This window comes from Taudactylus pleione, unplaced genomic scaffold, assembly GCF_031769625.1.
Source record: "Taudactylus pleione unplaced genomic scaffold, aTauple2 ptg001441l, whole genome shotgun sequence".
NCBI classification, from domain to species: domain Eukaryota; kingdom Metazoa; phylum Chordata; class Amphibia; order Anura; family Myobatrachidae; genus Taudactylus; species Taudactylus pleione.
The window spans coordinates 963,110-985,543 of NW_028285840.1; the positions used below are offsets into that span (position 1 = coordinate 963,110).

At 40.3% G+C, this 22,434-nt stretch overlaps 1 protein-coding gene across 7 annotated transcripts in view; it reads left to right on the forward strand.

The window, feature by feature from the left end:
* EPHB2 (EPH receptor B2) overlaps positions 1-22,434 on the forward strand; it is a 262,683-nt gene that overhangs the window by 164,921 nt on the left and 75,328 nt on the right. For all 7 annotated transcript variants that reach the window (XM_088463735.1, XM_088463737.1, XM_088463739.1 and 4 more), the window contains exon 5: positions 1,498-1,833. In XM_088463735.1, the coding sequence (XP_088319861.1) occupies positions 1,498-1,833 (336 nt within the window). The remainder of the gene's footprint in view (positions 1-1,497; positions 1,834-22,434) is intronic.

Below are 22,434 nucleotides of genomic sequence, written 5' to 3' on the forward strand. Positions count from 1 at the left end.
TTCCCACTGCACCATGCCATGCTTACACCTAACGCCGCTGATTATTTCCACTGCACCATGCCATGCTTACACCTAACGCCGCTGATTATTTCCACTGCACCATGCCATGCTTACACCTAACGCCGCTGATTATTACCACTGCACCATGCCATGATTACACCTAACGCCACTGATTATTCCCACTGCACCATGCCACGCTTACACCTAACGCCGCTGATTATTTCCACTGCACCATGCCATGCTTACACCTAACGCCGCTGATTATTTCCACTGCACCATGCCATGCTTACACCTAACGCCGCTGATTATTCCCACTGCACCATGCCATGCTTACACCTAACACCACTGATTATTCCCACTGCACCATGCCATGCTTACACCTAATGCCACTGATTATTCCCACTGCACCATGCCACGCTTACACCTAATGCCACTGATTATTCCCACTGCACCATGCCATGCTTACACCTAATGCCACTGATTATTCCCACTGCACCATGCCATGCTTACACCTAATGCCACTGATTATTCCCACTGCACCATGCCATGCTTACACCTAACGCCGCTGATTATTCCCACTGCACCATGCCATGATTACACCTAACGCCACTGATTATTCCCACTGCACCATGCCATGCTTACACCTAACGCCGCTGATTATTTCCACTGCACCATGCCATGCTTACACCTAACGCCGCTGATTATTTCCACTGCACCATGCCATGCTTACACCTAACGCCGCTGATTATTACCACTGCACCATGCCATGATTACACCTAACGCCACTGATTATTCCCACTGCACCATGCCACGCTTACACCTAACGCCGCTGATTATTTCCACTGCACCATGCCATGCTTACACCTAACGCCGCTGATTATTTCCACTGCACCATGCCATGCTTACACCTAACGCCGCTGATTATTCCCCCTGCACCATGCCATGCTTACACCTAACGCCACTGATTATTCCCACTGCACCATGCCATGCTTACACCTAACGCCGCTGATTATTCCCACTGCACCATGCCATGCTTACACCTAACGCCGCTGATTATTCCCCCTGCACCATGCCATGCTTACACCTAACGCCGCTGATTATTCCCCCTGCACCATGCCATGCTTACACCTAACGCCACTGATTATTCCCACTGCACCATGCCATGCTTACACCTAACGCCACTGATTATTTCCACTGCACCATGCCATAAACATACAACAAGCCGCTAATTTGTTCTATTTTCTAGTGAAAGAAATCCTGACTCACTGTTGTAATATGAATGTGATTGGCATGTTGGATGTTTATTTGGCTGTTGATGGGGGTCCGGAAGTAATAGATGAGATGTTATTAGGGCCATGCGATGAGCCTAGATACTTTACAAGGCAATATCACTGAACTGTGCGCAATAATGATCCATTACCCCCTCCCCACAGCATGTCGTCTTATCTGTATTGTACATGCGATAAACCTGATAGGTGCTGTCCTCCTTCTCCGCAGCCACCCCCTCCTCTCCCCAGAATGTCATCTCTAGCGTCAACGAGACCTCACTCATGCTAGAGTGGTCTCCTCCCAGAGACTCAGGCGGCCGCGAGGACCTTGTGTACAACATCATCTGCAAGAGCTGCGGCTCGGGACGAGGAGCTTGCACACGTTGCGGAGACAATGTGCAGTTTGCCCCACGTCAGCTGGGTCTGGCGGAGCCCAGGGTTTATATCAGCGACCTGCTGGCGCACACACAGTACACCTTCGAGATCCAGGCTGTGAATGGCGTTACCGACCAGAGCCCCTACTCGCCACAGTTTGCTTCCGTCAACATCACCACCAATCAGGCAGGTAAGTGTTCACAGCCGCCCATGTGCTGAACGGCTTGTGCAATGTATCGTTTGCTGGGAGTACAGCCATGAGAGCAGCGTGGGGGTTTTTCACACTTAGGGTAGTTATCTTTAGATGGAAGTGGTTCCTTGTAGTCCCCAGGCCCCCCGTGTACCACTGCATGTATCATATACTCTGCCGTTCCTAATGTGTAAATGTACAGAGCGCTATAGAGAAGCCGTCAGTAGTTCAACTGATTCCCAATAATTAATGAGCTAGTGACAATACATACAGCCATGTGACTGCCATGATGTTGATAATGTCTCTTGTGGCATGCCCTGTGGTTCTATTTATCAGGTGTCATTGTATGTTGGGCCCCCTGTATGCACCCAGTCACAGGCCTGCATGTCCCCCTCTGTAACCCCATAACACAGGATTACGTGTCCCCCCTCTGCCTCCCAGTCACAGGCCTGCACATTCCTCCTCTGCCCCCCAGCCCGAGGGCTTCTCCTCTGACCCAATCTCTCCAATCTGATCTGTATACAAGTAATTCCCTGCCAGTGGCTGCTATTCCCTCTTCCTCTCCCAGCTCAGTAACATGACACTGGAGGGACGAAGATCTTGTCAGAGGGGATCTCAGGAACTCGCAGCTGTTCTCTTACTTTACTTTTAATCTGGTGATGATGAGAGAAAAGCCAGAAAAGAGAGACTGGGGATGCTGTACTCAGCTGCTGCCCACCCTCCCTATACTGCGGGGTCTGTGTCACTATATACCTATTACATTAGATATACTCAGGTGTATACTCAGCTGCTGCCCACCCTCCCTATACTGCGGGGCCTGTGTCACTATATACCTATTACATTACATACAGTCAGGTGCATAAATATTGGGACATTGACAGAATTCTCATATTTTGGCCTCTATTCACCACCACAATGGCTTTGAAATGAAACAAACAAGATGTGCTTTACCTGCAGACTTTCAGATTTAATTTGAGGGTAATTACATCCAAATCAGGTGAACGGTGTAGGAACTACAACGGTTTCTATATGTGCCTCCCACTTTTTAAGGGGCCAAAAGTAATGGGACTATCAACTCAAAAGCTATTTCATGGCCAGGTGTGGGCTATTCCCTCGTTATTTCATTATCAATTAAGCAGGTAAAATGTCTGGAGTTGATTCTAGGTGTGACATTTGCATTTGGAATCAGTTGCTGTCGACTCTCAATATGAGATCCAAAGAGCTGTCACTATCAGTGAAGCAAGCCATCATTAGGCTGAAAAATTAAAAGAAAAAACCATCAGAGAGATAGCAAAAACATTAGGTGTGGCCAAATCAACTGTTTGGAACATCGGAGAGCTCAGCAACACCAAAAGACCCGGAAGACCACGGAAAACAACTGTGATGGATGACAGAAGAATTATTTCCCTGGTGAAGAAAAACCCCTTCACAACAGTTGGCCAAATCAAGAACACTCTCCAGGAGGTAGGTGTATATGTGTCAAAGTCAACAATCAAGAAAAAACTTCACAAGAGTGAATATAGAGGGTTCACCACAAGATGTAAACCATTGGTGAGTCTCAAAAACAGGAAGACCAGATTAGTTTGCCAAACATCATCTAAAAAAGCCATTACAGTTCTGGAACAACATTCTCTGGACAGATGAGACAAAGATCAACTTGTACCAGAGTGATGGGAAGAGAAGAGTATGGAGAAGGAAATGAACTGCTCATGATCCAAAACATACCACCTCATCAGTGAAGCATGGTGGTGGTAGTGTCATGTCGTGGGCATGTATGGCTGCCAATGGAACTGGTTCCCTTGTATTTATTGATGATGTGACTGCTGACAAAAGCAGCAGAATGAATTCTGAAGTGTTTCGGGCAATATTATATGCTCATATTCAGTCAAATGCTTCAGAACTCATTGGACGGCGCTTCACAGTGCAGATGGACAATGACCCGAAGCATACTGCAAAAGCAACCAAAGAGTTTTTTAAGACTAAAAAGTGGAATGTTATGCAATGGCCAAGTCAATCCCCTGACCTGAATCCGATTGAGCATGCATTTCACTTGATGAAGACAAAACTGAAGGGAAAATACCCCAAGAACAAGCAGGAACTGAAGACATTTGCAATAGAGGCCTGGCAGAGCATCACCAGGGATGAAACCCAGCGTCTGGTGATGTCTATGCGTTCCAGACTTCAGGCTGCAATTGCCTGCAAAGGATTTGCAACAAAGTATTAAAAAGTGAAAGTTAGATTTAGGATTGTTTAGTTTGTCCCATTACTTTTGGCCCCTTAAAAAGTGGGAGGCACATATAGAAACCGTTGTAATTCCTACACCGTTCACCTGATTTGGATGTAATTACCCTCATATTAAATCTGAAAGTCTGCAGTTAAAGCACATCTTGTTTGTTTCATTTCAAAGCCATTGTGGTGGTGAATAGAGGCCAAAATATGAGAATTCTGTCAATGTCCTAATATTTATGCACCTGACTGTATACTCAGGTCTATGACTACTACACCCAATATCCTTCTCTGTTATACAGTAATATGATCCATGCTGATCCGTATTATACACAGGTGTATATAGGATCCATGCTGGGCTGTACTATACTCATGTGATATACATCCATGGCCAAAAGTGTTGAGAATGACACAAGTATTGGTTTGTACAAAGTTTGCTGCTTCAATGTTTTTAGACCTTTGTGTCAGATGTTACTATGATATACTGAAGTAACATTACAGCATTACATAAGTGTCACAGGCTTTTATTGACAATTACATTGTTTATACAAAGAGTGAATATTTGCAGTGCTGACCCTTCTTTTTCAAGACCCCTGCAATACGCCCTGGCATGCTGTCACTCACCTTCTGGGCCACATACTGACTGTTGACCGCCCATTCTTCTCTAATCAGTGCTTGGAGTTTGTCAGAATTTGTGGGTATGTGTTTGTCCACCCACCTCTTGAGGACTGACCACAAGTTCTCAATGGGATTAAGGTCTGGTGAGTTTCCTGGCCATGTACCCAAAATTTCTATATTTTGTACCCCGAGCCACTTAGTTATAACTTTAGCCTTATGGCAAGGTGCACCATCATGCTGGAGAAGACATTGTTCCTCACCAAACTGTTCTTGGATGGATGGGAGAAGTTGCTTTTGGAGGATTTTTTGGTGCCATTCTTTACTCATGGCTGTGTTATTAAGGTGCCCACACACATAGCAATCTGCACACGATCCCACGATGTGTGCGATTTCCCCTAAACTCTACCCCGGCAGCTCCCCGGCAGTCATGGTCACGATTTGGAGTAAAAAATATCCAATCTGACTTCAGATCTACCGTGCATCCAGTGCAATGTGTCCCAGATTGGCAAATCTGACCTACAGCACGGCAGGTCTGAAGATGCGATGTACGACGAGCGGGGACGCGCGTCAGCATCGTGATGGTGAATAGACACTCATGATTTTCGCATATTTTACACGATTTGTCATCACGATTCGTCGAAATCAGCCAAATAGGGTAAAATATCGCTGTGTGTGTGAGCAGCTTTAGTCAAAATTGTGAGTGATCCCACTCCCTTGGCTGAGAATCAACCCCACACATGAATGATCTCAGGATGCTTTACTGATCCAGATGTATATACTGTATGATCCATGCTGAGGCTGTATTATACTCAGGTGTATATACTGTATGATCCATGCTGGGCTGTATTATACTCAGGTGTATATACTGTATGATCCATGCTGGGCTGTATTATACTCAGGTGTATATACTGTATGATCCATGCTGAGCTGTATTATACTCAGGTGTATATACTGTATGATCCATGCTGGGCTGTATTATACTCAGGTGTATATACTGTATGATCCATGCTGGGCTGTATTATACTCAGGTGTATATACTGTATGATCCATGCTATGCTGTATTATACTCAGGTGTATATACTGTATGATCCATGCTGGGCTGTATTATACTCAGGTGTATATACTGTATGATCCATGCTGGGCTGTATTATACTCAGGTGTATATACTGTATGATCCATGCTGAGCTGTATTATACTCAGGTGTATATACTGTATGATCCATGCTGGGCTGTATTATACTCAGGTGTATATACTGTATGATCCATGCTGGGCTGTATTATACTCAGGTGTATATACTGTATGATCCATGCTATGCTGTATTATACTCAGGTGTATATACTGTATGATCCATGCTGGGCTGTATTATACTCAGGTGTATATACTGTATGATCCATGCTGGGCTGTATTATACTCAGGTGTATATACTGTATGATCCATGCTGGGCTGTATTATACTCAGGTGTATATACTGTATGATCCATTCTAGGCTGTATTATACTCAGGTGTATATATGATCCATGCTGGGCTGTATTATACTCAGGTGTATATACTGTATGATCCATGCTGGGCTGTATTATGCTCAGGTGTATATACTGTATGGTCCATGCTGAGGCTGTATTATACTCAGGTGTATATACTGTATGATCCATGCTGAGGCTGTATTATACTCAGGTGTATATACTGTATGATCCATACTGGGCTGTATTATACTCAGGTGTATATACTGTATGATCCATGCTGAGGCTGTATTATACTCAGGTGTATATACTGTATGATCTATGCTGAGCTGTATTATACTCAGGTGTATATACTGTATGATCCATGCTGGGCTGTATTATACTCAGGTGTATATACTGTATGATCCATGCTGGGCTGTATTATACTCAGGTGTATATACTGTATGATCCATGCTGGGCTGTGTTATACTCAGGTGTATATACTGTATGGTCCATGCTGGGCTATATTATTCTCAGGTGTATATACTGTATGATCCATGCTGGGCTGTATTATACTCAGGTGTATATACTGTATGATCCATGCTGGGCTGTATTATACTCAGGTGTATATACTGTATGATCCATGCTGGGCTGTGTTATACTCAGGTGTATATACTGTATGGTCCATGCTGGGCTATATTATACTCAGGTGTATATATGATCCATGCTGGGCTGTATTATACTCAGGTGTATATACTGTATGATCCATGCTGGGCTGTATTATACTCAGGTGTATATACTGTATGATCCATGCTGGGCTGTATTATACTCAGGTGTATATACTGTATGATCCATGCTGGGCTGTATTATACTCAGGTGTATATACTGTATGGTCCATGCTGGGCTGTATTATACTCAGGTGTATATACTGTATGGTCCATGCTGGGCTGTATTATACTCAGGTGTATATACTGTATGATCCATGCTGGGCTGTATTATACTCAGGTGTATATACTGTATGATCCATGCTGGGCTGTATTATACTCAGGTGTATATACTGTATGGTCCATGCTGGGCTGTATTATACTCAGGTGTATATACTGTATAGTCCATGCTGGGCTGTATTATACTCAGGTGTATATACTGTATGGTCCATGCTGGGCTGTATTATACTCAGGTGTATATACTGTATGGTCCATGCTGGGCTGTATTATACTCAGGTGTATATACTGTATGATTCATGCTAGGCTGTATTATACTCAGGTGTATATACTGTATGGTCCATGCTGGGCTGTATTATACTCAGGTGTATATACTGTATGGTCCATGCTGGGCTGTATTATACTCAGGTGTATATATGATCCATTCTAGGCTGTATTATACTCAGGTGTATATATGATCCATGCTGGGCTATATTATACTCAGGTGTATATACTGTATGATCCATGCTGGGCTGTATTATACTCAGGTGTATATATGATCCATGTTAGGCTATATTATACTCAGGTGTATATACTGTATGGTCCATGCTGGGCTGTATTATACTCAGGTGTATATACTGTATGGTCCATGCTGGGCTGTATTATACTCAGGTGTATATACTGTATGGTCCATGCTGGGCTGTATTATACTCAGGTGTATATATGATCCATTCTAGGCTGTATTATACTCAGGTGTATATATGATCCATGCTGGGCTGTATTATACTCAGGTGTATATACTGTATGGTCCATGCTGGGCTGTATTATACTCAGGTGTATATACTATATGATCCATGTTAGGCTATATTATACTCAGGTGTATATACTGTATGGTCCATGCTGGGCTGTATTATACTCAGGTGTATATACTGTATGGTCCATGCTGGGTTGTATTATACTCAGGTGTATATACTGTATGATCCATGCTGGGCTGTATTATACTCAGGTGTATATACTGTATGGTCCATGCTGGGCTGTATTATACTCAGGTGTATATACTGTATGATCCATGCTGGGCTGTATTATACTCAGGTGTATATACTGTATGATCCATGCTGGGCTGTATTATACTCAGGTGTATATATGATCCATGCTAGGCTGTATTATACTCAGGTGTATATATGATCCATGCTGGGCTGTATTATACTCAGGTGTATATATGGTCCATGCTGGGCTGTATTATACTCAGGTGTATATATGATCCATTCTAGGCTGTATTATACTCAGGTGTATATATGATCCATGCTGGGCTATATTATACTCAGGTGTATATATGATCCATGCTGGGCTATATTATACTCAGGTGTATATACTGTATGATCCATGCTGGCCTGTATTATACTCAGGTGTATATACTGTATGATCCATGCTGAGGCTGTATTATACTCAGGTGTATATACTGTATGATCCATGCTGGGTTGTATTATACTCAGGTGTATATATTGTATGATCCATGCTGGTCTGTATTATACTCAGGTGTATATACTGTATGATCCATGCTGGGCTATATTATACTCAGGTGTATATATGATCCATGCTAGGCTGTATTATACTCAGGTGTATATACTGTATGATCCATGCTGAGGCTGTATTATACTCAGGTGTATATACTGTATGATCCATGCTGGGCTGTATTATACTCAGGTGTATATATTGTATGATCTATGCTGGGCTGTATTATACTCAGGTGTATATACTGTATGATCCATGCTGGGCTGTATTATACTCAGGTGTATATACTGTATGATCCATGCTGGGCTGTATTATACTCAGGTGTATATACTGTATGGTCCATGCTGGGCTGTATTATACTCAGGTGTATATACTGTATGATCCATGCTATGCTGTATTATACTCAGGTGTATATACTGTATGATCCATGCTAGGCTGTATTATACTCAGGTGTATATACTGTATGATCCATGCTGAGGCTGTATTATACTCAGGTGTATATACTGTATGATCCATGCTGGGCTGTATTATACTCAGGTGTATATACTGTATGATCCATGCTGGGCTGTATTATACTCAGGTGTATATACTGTATGATCCATGCTGGGCTGTATTATACTCAGGTGTATATACTGTATGATCCATGCTGAGCTGTATTATACTCAGGTGTATATACTGTATGATCCATGCTGAGCTGTATTATACTCAGGTGTATATACTGTATGATCCATGCTGAGCTGTATTATACTCAGGTGTATATACTGTATGATCCATGCTAGGCTGTATTATACTCAGGTGTATATACTGTATGATCCATGCTGGGCTGTATTATACTCAGGTGTATATACTGTATGATCCATGCTAGGCTGTATTATACTCAGGTGTATATACTGTATGATCCATGCTGGGCTGTATTATGCTCAGGTGTATATACTGTATGATCCATGCTGGGCTGTATTATACTCAGGTGTATATACTGTATGATCCATGCTGGGCTGTATTATACTCAGGTGTATATACTGTATGATCCATGCTGGGCTGTATTATACTCAGCTGTATATACTGTATTATCCATGCTAGGCTGTGTTATACTCAGGTGTATATACTGTATGATCCATGCTGGGCTGTATTATACTCAGGTGTATATACTGTATGATCCATGCTGGGCTGTATTATACTCAGGTGTATATACTGTATGATCCATGCTGGGCTGTATTATACTCAGGTGTATATACTGTATGATCCATGCTGGGCTGTATTATACTCAGATGTATATATGATCCATTCTAGGCTGTATTATACTCAGGTGTATATATGATCCATGCTGGGCTGTATTATACTCAGGTGTATATATGATCCATTCTAGGCTGTATTATACTCAGGTGTATATATGGTCCATGCTGGGCTGTATTATACTCAGGTGTATATATGATCCATTCTAGGCTGTATTATACTCAGGTGTATATATGATCCATGCTGGGCTATATTATACTCAGGTGTATATACTGTATGTTCCATGCTGGGCTGTATTATACTCAGGTGTATATATGATCCATTCTAGGCTGTATTATACTCAGGTGTATATATGATCCATGCTGGGCTGTATTATACTCAGGTGTATATACTGTATGATCCATGCTAGGCTGTGTTATACTCAGGTGTATATATGATCCATTCTAGGCTGTATTATACTCAGGTGTATATATGATCCATGCTGGGCTGTATTATACTCAGGTGTATATATTGTATGATCCATGCTGGGCTGTATTATACTCAGGTGTATATACTGTATGATCCATGCTGGGCTGTATTATACTCAGGTGTATATATGGTCCATGCTGGGCTGTATTATACTCAGGTGTATATATGATCCATGCTGGGCTGTATTATACTCAGGTGTATATACTGTATGGTCCATGCTGGGCTGTATTATACTCAGGTGTATATATTGTATTATCCATGCTGGTCTGTATTATACTCAGGTGTATATACTGTATGATCCATGCTAGGCTGTGTTATACTCAGGTGTATATATGATCCATGCTAGGCTGTGTTATACTCAGGTGTATATATGATCCATGCTGGGCTGTATTATACTCAGGTGTATATATTGTATGATCCATGCTGGGCTGTATTATACTCAGGTGTATATACTGTATGATCCATGTTAGGCTGTGTTATACTCAGGTGTATATATGATCCATGCTGGTCTGTATTATACTCAGGTGTATATACTGTATGATCCATGCTGGGGTGTATTATACTCAGGTGTATATATTGTATGATCCATGCTGGGCTGTATTATACTCAGGTGTATATATTGTATGATCCATGCTGGGCTGTATTATACTCAGGTGTATATACTGTATGATCCATGCTGGGCTGTTATATACTCAGGTGTATATACTGTATGATCCATGCTGGGCTGTATTATACTCAGGTGTATATATGATCCATGCTGGGCTGTATTATACTCAGGTGTATATATGATCCATGCTGGGCTGTATTATACTCAGGTGTATATATTGTATGATCCATGCTGGGCTGTATTATACTCAGGTGTATATATGATCCATGCTGGGCTGTATTATACTCAGGTGTATATATGATCCATGCTGGGCTGTATTATACTCAGGTGTATATACTGTATGATCCATGCTGGGCTGTATTATACTCAGGTGTATATACTGTATGATCCATGCTGGGGTGTATTATACTCAGGTGTATATACTGTATGATCCATGCTGGGCTGTATTATACTCAGGTGTATATATGATCCATGCTGGGCTGTATTATACTCAGGTGTATATACTGTATGATCCATGCTGGGCTGTATTATACTCAGGTGTATATACTGTATAATACATGCTGGGGTGTATTATACTCAGGTGTATATACTGTATGATCCATGCTGGGCTGTATTATACTCAGGTGTATATATGATCCATGCTGGGCTGTATTATACTCAGGTGTATATACTGTATGATCCATGCTGGGCTGTATTATACTCAGGTGTATATACTGTATGATCCATGCTGGGCTGTATTATACTCAGGTGTATATACTGTATGATCCATGCTGGGCTGTATTATACTCAGGTGTATATACTGTATAATACATGCTGGGCTGTATTATACTCAGGTGTATATATGATCCATGCTGGGCTGTATTATACTCAGGTGTATATACTGTATGATCCATGCTGGGCTGTATTATACTCAGGTGTATATACTGTATGATCCATGCTAGGCTGTATTATACTCAGGTGTATATATGATCCATGCTGGGCTGTATTATACTCAGGTGTATATACTGTATAATACATGCTGGGCTGTATTATACTCAGGTGTATATATGATCCATGCTGGGCTGTATTATACTCAGGTGTATATACTGTATGATCCATGCTGGGCTGTATTATACTCAGGTGTATATACTGTATGATCCATGCTAGGCTGTATTATACTCAGGTGTATATATGATCCATGCTGGTCTGTATTATACTCAGGTGTATATACTGTATGATCCATGCTGGGCTGTATTATACTCAGGTGTATATACTGTATGATCCATGCTGGGCTGTATTATACTCAGGTGTATATACTGTATGGTCCATGCTGAGTCTGTATTATACTCAGGTGTATATACTGTATGATCCATGCTGAGTCTGTATTATACTCAGGTGTATATACTGTATGATCCATGCTGGGCTGTAATTATACTCAGGTGTATATACTGTATTATCCATGCTGGGCTGTAATTATACTCAGGTGTATATACTGTATTATCCATGCTGGGCTGTATTATACTCAGGTGTATATACTGCATTATCCATGCTGGGCTGTATTATTCTCAGGTGTATATACTGTATGATCCATGCTGGGCTGTTTTATACTCAGGTGTATATACTATATAATACATGCTGGGCTGTATTATACTCAGGTGTATATACTGTATAATACATGCTGGGCTGTATTATACTCAGGTGTATATACTGTATAATACATGCTGGGCTGTATTATACTCAGGTGTATATACTGTATAATACATGCTGGGCTGTATTATACTCAGGTGTATATATGATCCATGCTGGGCTATATTATACTCAGGTGTATATACTGTATGATCCATGCTGGGCTGTATTATACTCAGGTGTATATACTGTATGATCCATGCTGGGCTGTATTATACTCAGGTGTATATACTGTATGATCCATGCTGGGCTGTATTATACTCAGGTGTATATACTGTATGATCCATGCTGGGCTGTATTATACTCAGGTGTATATATGATCCATGCTGGGCTATATTATACTCAGGTGTATATACTGTATGATCCATGCTGGGCTGTATTATACTCAGGTGTATATACTGTATGATCCATGCTGGGCTGTATTATACTCAGGTGTATATACTGTATGATCCATGCTGAGTCTGTATTATACTCAGGTGTATATACTGTATGATCCATGCTAGGCTGTATTATACTCAGGTGTATATACTGTATGATCCATGCTGGGCTGTATTATACTCAGGTGTATATATGATCCATGCTGGGCTGTATTATACTCAGGTGTATATACTGTATGATCCATGCTGGGCTGTATTATACTCAGGTGTATATACTGTATGATCCATGCTGGGCTGTATTATACTCAGGTGTATATACTGTATGATCCATGCTGAGTCTGTATTATACTCAGGTGTATATACTGTATGATCCATGCTGGGCTGTATTATACTCAGGTGTATATACTGTATGATCCATGCTGGGCTGTATTATACTCAGGTGTATATATGATCCATGCTGGGCTGTATTATACTCAGGTGTATATACTGTATGATCCATGCTAGGCTGTATTATACTCAGGTGTATATACTGTATGATCCATGCTGGGCTGTATTATACTCATGTGTATATACTGTATGATCCATGCTATGCTGTATTATACTCAGGTGTATATACTGTATGATCCATGCTGGGCTGTATTATACTCAGGTGTATATACTGTATGATCCATGCTGAGTCTGTATTATACTCAGGTGTATATACTGTATGATCCATGCTGGGCTGTATTATACTCAGGTGTATATACTGTATGATCCATGCTGGGCTGTATTATACTCAGGTGTATATACTGTATGATCCATGCTGGGCTGTATTATACTCAGGTGTATATACTGCATGATCCATGCTGACGCTGTATTATACTCAGGTGTATATACTGTATGATCCATGCTGGGCTGTATTATACTCAGGTGTATATATTGTATGATCCATGCTGGGCTGTATTATACTCCGGTGTATATACTATATGATCCATGCTGTGCTGTATTATACTCAGGTGTATATACTGTATGATCCATGCTAGGATATATTATACTCAGGTGTATATACTGTATGATCCATGCTGGGCTGTATTATACTCAGGTGTATATACTGTATGATCCATGCTGGGCTGTATTATACTCATGTGTACATACTGTATGATCCATGCTGGGCTGTATTATACTCAGGTGTATATACTGTATGATCCATGCTGGGCTGTATTATACTCGGGTGTATATATGATCCATGCTGGGCTGTATTATACTCAGGTGTATATACTGTATGATCCATGCTGGGCTGTATTATACTCAGGTGTATATACTGTATGATCCATGCTGGGCTGTATTATGCTCAGGTGTATATATGATCCATGCTGGGCTGTATTATACTCAGGTGTATATACTGTATGATCCATGCTGGGCTGTATTATACTCAGGTGTATATACTGTATGATCCATGCTGGGCTGTATTATACCCAGGTGTATATACTGTATGATCCATGCTGGGCTGTATTATACTCAGGTGTATATATGATCCATGCTGGGCTGTATTATACTCAGGTGTATATATGATCCATGCTGGGCTGTATTATACTCAGGTGTATATATGATCCATGCTGGGCTGTATTATACTCAGGTGTATATACTGTATGATCCATGCTAGGCTGTGTTATACTCAGGTGTATATATGATCCATGCTGGGTTGTATTATACTCAGGTGTATATACTGTATGATCCATGCTGGGCTGTATTATACTCAGGTGTATATATTGTATGATCCATGCTGGGCTGTATTATACTCAGGTGTATATATTGTATGATCCATGCTGGGCTGTATTATACTCAGGTGTATATACTGTATGATCCATGCTGGGCTGTATTATACTCAGGTGTATATACTGTATGATCCATGCTGGGCTGTATTATGCTCAGGTGTATATACTGTATGATCCATGCTGGGCTGTATTATACTCAGGTGTATATACTGTATGATCCATGCTGGGCTGTATTATACTCAGGTGTATATATGATCCATGCTGGGCAGTATTATGCTCAGGTGTATATACTGTATGATCCATGCTGGGCTGTATTATACTCAGGTGTATATACTGTATGATCCATGCTGGGCTGTATTATACTCAGGTGTATATATGATCCATGCTGGGCTATATTATACTCAGGTGTATATATGATCAATGCTGGACTGTATTATACTCAGGTGTATATACTGTATGATCCATGCTGGGCTGTATTATACTCAGGTGTATATACTGTATGATCCATGCTGGGCTGTATTATGCTCAGGTGTATATATGATCCATGCTGAGGCTATATTATACTCATGTGTATATACTGTATGATCTATGCTGGGCTGTATTATACTCAGGTGTATATACTGTATGATCTATGCTGGGCTGTATTATACTCAGGTGTATATACTGTATGATCCATGCTGGGCTGTATTATACTCAGGTGTATATATGATCCATGCTGGGCTGTATTATACTCAGGTGTATATACTGTATGATCCATGCTGGGCTGTATTATACTCAGGTGTATATACTGTATGATCCATGCTGGGCTGTATTATACTCAGGTGTATATACTGTATGATCCATGCTGGGCTGTATTATACTCAGGTGTATATATGATCCATGCTGGGCTGTATTATACCCAGGTGTATATACTGTATGATCCATGCTAAGCTGTATTATACTCAGGTGTATATATGATCAATGCTGGGCTGTATTATACTCAGGTGTATATACTGTATGATCCATGCTGAGGCTGTATTATACTCAGGTGTATATACTCTATGGTCCATGCTAGGCTGTATTATACTCAGGTGTATATACTGTATGATCCATGCTAGTCTGTATTATACTCAGGTGTATATACTGTATGACCCATGCTAGGCTGTGTTATACTCAGGTGTATATATGATCCATGCTGGGTTGTATTATACTCAGGTGTATATACTGTATGATCCATGCTGGGCTGTATTATACTCAGGTGTATATATTGTATGATCCATGCTGGGCTGTATTATACTCAGGTGTATATATTGTATGATCCATGCTGGGCTGTATTATACTCAGGTGTATATATTGTATGATCCATGCTGGGCTGTATTATACTCAGGTGTATATACTGTATGATCCATGCTAGTCTGTATTATACTCAGGTGTATATACTGTATGACCCATGCTAGGCTGTGTTATACTCAGGTGTATATATGATCCATGCTGGGTTGTATTATACTCAGGTGTATATACTGTATGATCCATGCTGGGCTGTATTATACTCAGGTGTATATATTGTATGATCCATGCTGGGCTGTATTATACTCAGGTGTATATACTGTATGATCCATGCTGGGCTGTATTATACTCAGGTGTATATACTGTATGATCCATGCTGGGCTGTATTATACTCAGGTGTATATATGATCCATTCTAGGCTGTATTATACTCAGGTGTATATATGATCCATGCTGGGCTGTATTATACTCAGGTGTATATATGATCCATGCTGGACTGTATTATACTCAGGTGTGTATACTGTATGATCCATGCTGGGCTGTATTATACTCAGGTGTATATACTGTATGATCCATGCTGGGCTGTATTATACTCAGGTGTATATATGATCCATGCTGGGCTATATTATACTCAGGTGTATATATGATCAATGCTGGACTGTATTATACTCAGGTGTATATACTATATGATCCATGCTGGGCTGTATTATACTCAGGTGTATATACTGTATGATCAATGCTGGACTGTATTATACTCAGGTGTATATACTGTATGATCCATGCTGGGCTGTATTATACTCAGGTGTATATACTGTATGATCCATGCTGGGCTGTATTATGCTCAGGTGTATATATGATCCATGCTGGGCTGTATTATACTCAGGTGTATATACTGTATGATCTATGCTGGGCTGTATTATACTCAGGTGTATATACTGTATGATCCATGCTGGGCTGTATTATATTCAGGTGTATATATGATCCATACTGGGCTGTATTATACTCAGGTGTATATACTGTATGATCCATGCTGGGCTGTATTATACTCGGGTGTATATACTGTTTGATCCATGCTGGGCTGTATTATGCTCAGGTGTATATACTGTATGATCCATGCTAGGCTGTGTTATACTCAGGTGTATATATGATCCATGCTGGGCTGTATTATACTCTGGTGTATATACTGTATGATCCATGCTGGGCTGTATTATACTCAGGTGTATATACTGTATGATCGATGCTGTTCTGTATTATACTCAGGTGTATATACTGTATGATCCATGCTAGGCTGTATTATACTCAGGTGTGTATATATGATCCATGCTGGGCTGTATTATACTCAGGTGTATATACTGTATGATCCATGCTGGGCTGTATTATACTCAGGTGTATATACTATATGATCCATGCTGGGCTGTATTATACTCAGGTGTATATATGATCCATGCTGGGCTGTATTATACTCATGTGTATATACTGTATGATCCATGCTATGCTGTATTATACTCAGGTGTATATACTGTATGATCCATGCTGGGCTGTATTATACTCAGGTGTATATACTGTATGATCCATGCTATGCTGTATTATACTCAGGTGTATATACTGTATGATCCATGCTGGGCTGTATTATACTCAGGTGTATATACTGTATGATCCATGCTGGGCTGTATTATACTCAGGTGTATATACTGTATGATCCATACTGGGCTGTATTATACTCAGGTGTATATATGATCCATGCTGGGCTGTATTATACTCAGGTGTATATATGATCCATGCTGGGCTGTATTTTATACTCAGGTGTATATACTGTATGATCCATGCTGGGCTGTATTATACTCAGGTGTATATACTGTATGATCCATGCTGGTCTGTATTATACTCAGGTGTATATACTGTATGATCCATGCTGGGCTGTATTATACTCCGGTGTATATACTATATGATCCATGCTGGGCTGTATTATACTCAGGTGTATATACTGTATGATCCATGCTGGGCTGTATTATACTCCGGTGTATATACTCTATGATCCATGCTGTGCTGTATTATACTCAGTTATATATATTGTATGATCCATGCTGGGCTATATTATACTCAGGTGTATATACTGTATGATCCATGCTGGGCTGTATTATACTCAGGTGTATATACTGTATGATCCATGCTGGGCTGTATTATACTCAGGTGTATATACTGTATGATCCATGCTGGGCTGTATTATACTCAGGTGTATATACTGTATGATCCATGCTAGGATATATTATACTCAGGTGTATATACTGTATGATCCATGCTGGGCTGTATTATACTCAGGTGTATATACTGTATGATCCATGCTGGGCTGTATTATAATCAGGTGTATATACTGTATGATCCATGCTAGGATATATTATACTCAGGTGTATATACTGTATGATCCATGCTGGGCTGTATTATACTCAGGTGTATATACTGTATGATCCATGCTGGGCTGTATTATGCTCAGGTGTATATATGATCCCTGCTGGGCTGTATTATACTCAGGTGTATATACTGTATGATCCATGCTTGGCTGTATTATACTCAGGTGTGTATACTGTATGATCCATGCTGGGCTGTATTATACTCAGGTGTATATACTGTATGATCCATGCTGGGCTGTATTATACTCAGGTGTGTATACTGTATGATCCATGCTGGGCTGTATTATACTCAGGTGTATATACTGTATGATCCATGCTGGGCTGTATTATACTCAGGTGTATATATTTTATGATCCATGCTGGGCTGTATTATACTCAGGTGTATATATGATCCATGCTGGGCTGTATTATACTCAGGTGTATATACTGTATGATCCATGCTGGGCTGTATTATGCTCAGGTGTATATATGATCCATGCTGGGCTGTATTATACTCAGGTGTATATACTGTATGATCCATGCTGGGCTGTATTATACTCAGGTGTATATACTGTATGATCCATGCTAGTCTGTATTATACTCAGGTGTATATACTGTATGACCCATGCTAGGCTGTGTTATACTCAGGTGTATATATGATCCATGCTGGGTTGTATTATACTCAGGTGTATATACTGTATGATCCATGCTGGGCTGTATTATACTCAGGTGTATATATTGTATGAGCCATGCTGGGCTGTATTATACTCAGGTGTATATACTGTATGATCCATGCTGGGCTGTATTATACTCAGGTGTATATACTGTATGATCCATGCTGGGCTGTATTATACTCAGGTGTATATATGATCCATTCTAGGCTGTATTATACTCAGGTGTATATATGATCCATGCTGGGCTGTATTATACTCAGGTGTATATATGATCCATGCTGGACTGTATTATACTCAGGTGTGTATACTGTATGATCCATGCTGGGCTGTATTATACTCAGGTGTATATACTGTATGATCCATGCTGGGCTGTATTATACTCAGGTGTATATATGATCCATGCTGGGCTATATTATACTCAGGTGTATATATGATCAATGCTGGACTGTATTATACTCAGGTGTATATACTATATGATCCATGCTGGGCTGTATTATACTCAGGTGTATATACTGTATGATCAATGCTGGACTGTATTATACTCAGGTGTATATACTGTATGATCCATGCTGGGCTGTATTATACTCAGGTGTATATACTGTATGATCCATGCTGGGCTGTATTATGCTCAGGTGTATATATGATCCATGCTGGGCTGTATTATACTCAGGTGTATATACTGTATGATCTATGCTGGGCTGTATTATACTCAGGTGTATATACTGTATGATCCATGCTGGGCTGTATTATATTCAGGTGTATATATGATCCATGCTGGGCTGTATTATACTCAGGTGTATATACTGTATGATCCATGCTGGGCTGTATTATACTCGGGTGTATATACTGTTTGATCCATGCTGGGCTGTATTATGCTCAGGTGTATATACTGTATGATCCATGCTAGGCTGTGTTATACTCAGGTGTATATATGATCCATGCTGGGCTGTATTATACTCTGGTGTATATACTGTATGATCCATGCTGGGCTGTATTATACTCAGGTGTATATACTGTATGATCGATGCTGTTCTGTATTATACTCAGGTGTATATACTGTATGATCCATGCTAGGCTGTATTATACTCAGGTGTGTATATATGATCCATGCTGGGCTGTATTATACTCAGGTGTATATACTGTATGATCCATGCTGGGCTGTATTATACTCAGGTGTATATACTATATGATCCATGCTGGGCTGTATTATACTCAGGTGTATATATGATCCATGCTGGGCTGTATTATACTCATGTGTATATACTGTATGATCCATGCTATGCTGTATTATACTCAGGTGTATATACTGTATGATCCATGCTGGGCTGTATTATACTCAGGTGTATATACTGTATGATCCATGCTATGCTGTATTATACTCAGGTGTATATACTGTATGATCCATGCTGGGCTGTATTATACTCAGGTGTATATACTGTATGATCCATGCTGGGCTGTATTATACTCAGGTGTATATACTGTATGATCCATACTGGGCTGTATTATACTCAGGTGTATATATGATCCATGCTGGGCTGTATTATACTCAGGTGTATATATGATCCATGCTGGGCTGTATTTTATACTCAGGTGTATATACTGTATGATCCATGCTGGGCTGTATTATACTCAGGTGTATATACTGTATGATCCATGCTGGTCTGTATTATACTCAGGTGTATATACTGTATGATCCATGCTGGGCTGTATTATACTCCGGTGTATATACTATATGATCCATGCTGGGCTGTATTATACTCAGGTGTATATACTGTATGATCCATGCTGGGCTGTATTATACTCCGGTGTATATACTCTATGATCCATGCTGTGCTGTATTATACTCAGTTATATATATTGTATGATCCATGCTGGGCTATATTATACTCAGGTGTATATACTGTATGATCCATGCTGGGCTGTATTATACTCAGGTGTATATACTGTATGATCCATGCTGGGCTGTATTATACTCAGGTGTATATACTGTATGATCCATGCTGGGCTGTATTATACTCAGGTGTATATACTGTATGATCCATGCTAGGATATATTATACTCAGGTGTATATACTGTATGATCCATGCTGGGCTGTATTATACTCAGGTGTATATACTGTATGATCCATGCTGGGCTGTATTATAATCAGGTGTATATACTGTATGATCCATGCTAGTATATATTATACTCAGGTGTATATACTGTATGATCCATGCTGGGCTGTATTATACTCAGGTGTATATACTGTATGATCCATGCTGGGCTGTATTATGCTCAGGTGTATATATGATCCCTGCTGGGCTGTATTATACTCAGGTGTATATACTGTATGATCCATGCTTGGCTGTATTATACTCAGGTGTGTATACTGTATGATCCATGCTGGGCTGTATTATACTCAGGTGTATATACTGTATGATCCATGCTGGGCTGTATTATACTCAGGTGTGTATACTGTATGATCCATGCTGGGCTGTATTATACTCAGGTGTATATACTGTATGATCCATGCTGGGCTGTATTATACTCAGGTGTATATATTTTATGATCCATGCTGGGCTGTATTATACTCAGGTGTATATATGATCCATGCTGGGCTGTATTATACTCAGGTGTATATACTGTATGATCCATGCTGGGCTGTATTATGCTCAGGTGTATATATGATCCATGCTGGGCTGTATTATACTCAGGTGTATATACTGTATGATCCATGCTGGGCTGTATTATACTCAGGTGTATATACTGTATGATCCATGCTGGGCTGTATTATACTCAGGTGTATATACTGTATGATCCATGCTGGGCTGTATTATACTCAGGTGTATATACTGTATGATCCATGCTGGGCTGTATTATACTCAGGTGTATATACTGTATGATCCATGCTGGGCTGTATTATACTCAGGTGTATATACTGTATGATCCATGCTATGCTGTATTATACTCAGGTGTATATACTGTATGATCCATGCTGGGCTGTATTATACTCAGGTGTATATACTGTATGATCCATGCTAGGCTGTATTATACTCAGGTGTATATACTGTATGATCCATGCTGGGCTGTATTATACTCTTGTGTATATACTGTATGATCCATGCTGAGGCTGTATTATACTCAGGTGTATATACTGTATTTTCCATGCTGGGCTGTATTATACTCAGGTGTATATACTGTATGATCCATGCTGGTCTGTATTATACTCAGGTGTATATACTGTATGATCCATGCTGGGCTGTATTATACTCCGGTGTATATACTATATGATCCATGCTGTGCTGTATTATACTCAGTTATATATATTGTATGATCCATGCTGGGCTATATTATACTCAGGTGTGTATACTGTATGATCCATGCTAGGATATATTATACTCAGGTGTATATACTGTATGATCCATGCTGGGCTGTATTATACTCAGGTGTATATACTGTATGATCCATGCTGGGCTGTATT